This window comes from Lactuca sativa, chromosome 6, assembly GCF_002870075.4.
Source record: "Lactuca sativa cultivar Salinas chromosome 6, Lsat_Salinas_v11, whole genome shotgun sequence".
In the NCBI taxonomy this organism is placed as follows: Eukaryota; Viridiplantae; Streptophyta; class Magnoliopsida; order Asterales; family Asteraceae; genus Lactuca; species Lactuca sativa.
Genome location: NC_056628.2, coordinates 58,397,870 through 58,401,707, shown reverse-complemented (window position 1 = coordinate 58,401,707; position 3,838 = coordinate 58,397,870). Strand labels below are relative to the sequence as shown.

The following is a 3,838-nucleotide window of genomic DNA, read 5'->3' as shown; positions in this document are numbered from 1 at the left end:
TTTCATTTAGCCTCAAGGATGTAATAATAATCAACATGAAAATAAACATAAGCACATAAAATCATCATTCTCCCTTTTAGGGTTTCCATGATCTTTTGCCACATGTAATCCCCTAGATCCATCATCCACCATATATGGGGTGAAGATAGGATCTTGAGATGATGTATAACATACAATTACAAATAAAATAAGAAGGAGAAGAGGTGAAGATGAAATCATAAAACTAGAACAAGGTTATGAATCAAGTTGTAAGAAAGGATAAGGAGGTTCATACCAATACGAATCAAGGCTGGAAATGAACAAGAATTAAGCTCCAAACAGCCCCTTGGCTGCTCTTGATCCCAAAGAGAGAGAGAGGGACGATTTTTGAGAGAGAGGGAGGGTTTAGAGTGTTTTCCTTGTGTGTGTTCCAAATGATTCAATTTACACATTAAGTACTATTAACTAGATGGACATTGCAAATAGGCCCATAGCCCATGGACTTCAAAAAGGAGTTTACAAGATGATCAAAAGAGTCCAATAACATAAGAAATCAGACATTGGTTAAATAAATTAACCCAAGGTTACAAGGATAATTAAATTAAAATAACCAAACGTACCGAGAAAACCCGGGGCGTTACAATGGGGCAAAAAATGTCCCACCTCTTGAGGAGTGGGTACATCCATGTTATAGGTTAAGCACATGGAATGAAATGTACAAGTACAAAGTTCAACCAATCAATGGAAGAAGTATGTGGCCAAAGTCAGATTGCCCCACAACACTAACACCCCCCAAACATACTACACAGGTAAATAATTTTCAGTTTACAAGTTAGTATACGTTTATATTGTTTTATAATTTATTAATTATGCAGGTGGGGAGACCAAAAAAGAAGAGAAAGAGAGCTCAAACTGAAGAACCAAATAATCAAGGTAAAAGTTTGACTAGGAAGTTCCTTACAGTTACTTGTAGCAAATGCAAGAACAAGGGTCACAACTCTAGGAGTTGCAAGGGACAAGGGGGACAAACTGAAGTTAGAAATGTGGTGGCAGGGGGCAAGAAGCTTAGCAAGGCAAAGAAGCAGGGAGATGGAAAAAAGGAGAAACCCAAAATGAAGGAGAAAACCAAACTTAAGGATAAATCCAAAATGAAGGAAAAAGTTTGATTTGTTGTCTTTTGTGTTGTTTGTTATGGAACCTTAGAAAGGTCTTTTGTGTTGTTTGTTTTGGTACCTTAGAAAGGTCAGACTAAGTTGGTTATTGTGTGTCTTTATCTTTTGTTGGTATTATGGTTCACACAGGGTGCTAGACTAAGATGGTTCTTTTGGTTATGATACATTAGTCTGCAAGCTCTTTTGATATTTTTTTGGTATTATGACTTTGCACTTTAAGGTTATGTAATGAACTTTATGACTATGCAAAAGTTTGCATTTTATTTTTGAACATTTCTAATGTTGTTATGGCTTTACAATGGTTCACACATTATACTACAATGGTCTAAACCCTATAAAAACCTTTCAATTTCATTTTTTATACTTTAATGGATCTGGATAGTTCATTAAGCAAACCAATATTTTACACTCATTACGTTACAGACCAATATTTGTCAATGGTTGCAGACTAAAAGTTTCCCAAATAAAAAGCATTCCATTCATACATACGAACATTTCTTACATCACAAACAAAAAAACGAAATCATCTTCAAATTAATAGTACTATCTGATTCTACCTACAAGCAAAAGAACCATCATCTATCTACCCACAAGCAAAAGAACCATCATCTCCAGACTAATACTATTAGCATCTTTTGTACACATACATGAAAAAGAAAACCCAACTAAAAACTAGCATCATCTTCACTTTTTTTGCTTCAAAACTTGCTTGCAGCAGAGATTCTTGAAGCTTGTTCTTGGATCTTAGCAAACCTGGAATGACAGCCACAGCCCTTCGACACATGGGCTCATCAAACCATGCAATGAAACCGCAACTGCTAGGACATTTCCAAAACCTACGCCCTGGGTTGAGATCCGTCCATGATGTCACTATCACCGCTTGCCTTCCACAAAAACAATTTACCATTCTTATGCAAATTTTCTTACAAACACACAGAAGAGAGAAGAGAGAAGAGAGAAGAGAGAATAGAGGAGACGAAAAATTAAAGAAGGAAGTGACGGGGGTTTAATTTTTATAGGGAAAGGGACTATCTTTTGCAGATCATGAGAGGGAAGGGATAAGCAAATGACGAAAATACCCTCGTGTGAGGGTCACGTGATTTAGATAAACGGCAACAATTAAACGGAGTATGTCATAAGGACTATTCGTGCAACAATTTGGAACCACAGGGACCATACTCGTCCAAAATTCCTCATAAGGACTATCTTTGGTCTCTCGTGCCAACCATAGGGACCATCTGTGTAATTTTGTCTTAATATTTTATTACAAAATACTTTAAAAAAAAAAAAAAGGAAAATACCAAAATAGCTATAAATTTTGCATGTCCTCATCTTCAAAAATATTGTTGGCCGACAAAAAATAATTTAACAAAAATGTTGTTTTGGTATGGTTGACTGCAAGGTTCTAAAAAGCTCGTCATGGCTCCGCCATGGCGCGCCACGACTCCAACGCTTGCACATGCCGCCAAGCTTTGCCAAAACGTCGCCTTAACTCATATATATGTATAAAAATGAATAATAGTTGAAAATACATATAAAAATATTAATTATATAGAAAATTACCACCTTAAGTCACGCCTTACAAACGTTGTGACTCGCCAAGGCTCGGAAAAGCTTGAGGCTTGACATTGCCGCCAAGTCACCCCTTATGTTATTTAGAACCTTGGTTGACTGTGAAACTTGCAGATTACAACGGAAATTTATGTGGAAATTTAATTTAAAAAAAAAAAACTTTATTGTCTTATTATGTTGACTTAGAGGTGCACAAAAATCGATCCTGAACCGGTTCTAGATTGGTCCTAAGTAGATCTTTTTTTTTTGGATCGGTCTTCTTTTGGACCGGTCTTTTTAGATCGGTCTCGATCGGTCCTTTTTAAGTCCCGTCCTTTTTTGGATCGGTCTTTTTTTGGATCGGTCTTTTTTTGGATCGGTTTTGCTATAAACTAGTCCGATACCGGTCTTTTTTCGGTCCGGTTTCGAATTTTTCAGGTTTCGGTTTTTACATTTCATAACATTATAAATCATCATTCATCAAATACATATGTAATAATTCCAAGATTTCATTACTTCAACATATCATTAACATATAAACTTAAAAATTAAGTTCATAATATTACATAGAAAGCATAGAGAAATTGGGTTCATAACATTGCGTAAAAGACTTAGTAAATATAAATAAGTTCATAACATTAGTGATAATTTCTAAAACATAAACATATTATAAGAATGTCATATCCGGAGGGAAATTCCAAAAGTTATAGTTGTCGTCAGAACACGAAACTTCTTGGTCGGGGTTGGAGTAATCTTGGCCGGGAGTGATGTTGGATGATATACTTGTAAAATTTGCATTTCGTGCTTCTTGAGTGTCGACAATATCTTCATAAACATCGGTGTTAGTGTATGATGACACTTCCGTGAAAATCAGTACAATTTAGAGGATGTTAAGTTATAAGAGTTTGTTTTATAAAACAATTTATCATAACCAATTGTCTGATTTTTTTTCAGCAAAGTTTTCACTACGTTATTTTTTCTGATTTCAATATTAGTTTTTTCATCTTAACATTTATGCTCTTGCTAAGATAACATGAGTTTAAACATTTCACATGAGTATTTTATTGACGTTTGTATTGGTGGTTTATAACAGTTGGAAAATAAGGAATTGATATACATTAAGGATCCAAATTATC

General features: G+C 35.0%; 1 protein-coding gene across 1 annotated transcript; it reads left to right on the top strand.

The window, feature by feature from the left end:
- Positions 1 to 634: 634 nt before the first annotated feature.
- On the top strand, positions 635 to 1,424 carry LOC128126607 (uncharacterized). The gene is made up of 2 exons (XM_052764445.1): positions 635 to 788; positions 855 to 1,424. The coding sequence occupies exons 1-2, from the start codon at positions 693 to 695 to the stop codon at positions 1,143 to 1,145; spliced, it is 387 nt and encodes a 128-aa protein (XP_052620405.1). The 5' UTR covers positions 635 to 692; the 3' UTR covers positions 1,146 to 1,424.
- The last annotated feature ends 2,414 nt before the right edge of the window (positions 1,425 to 3,838 follow it).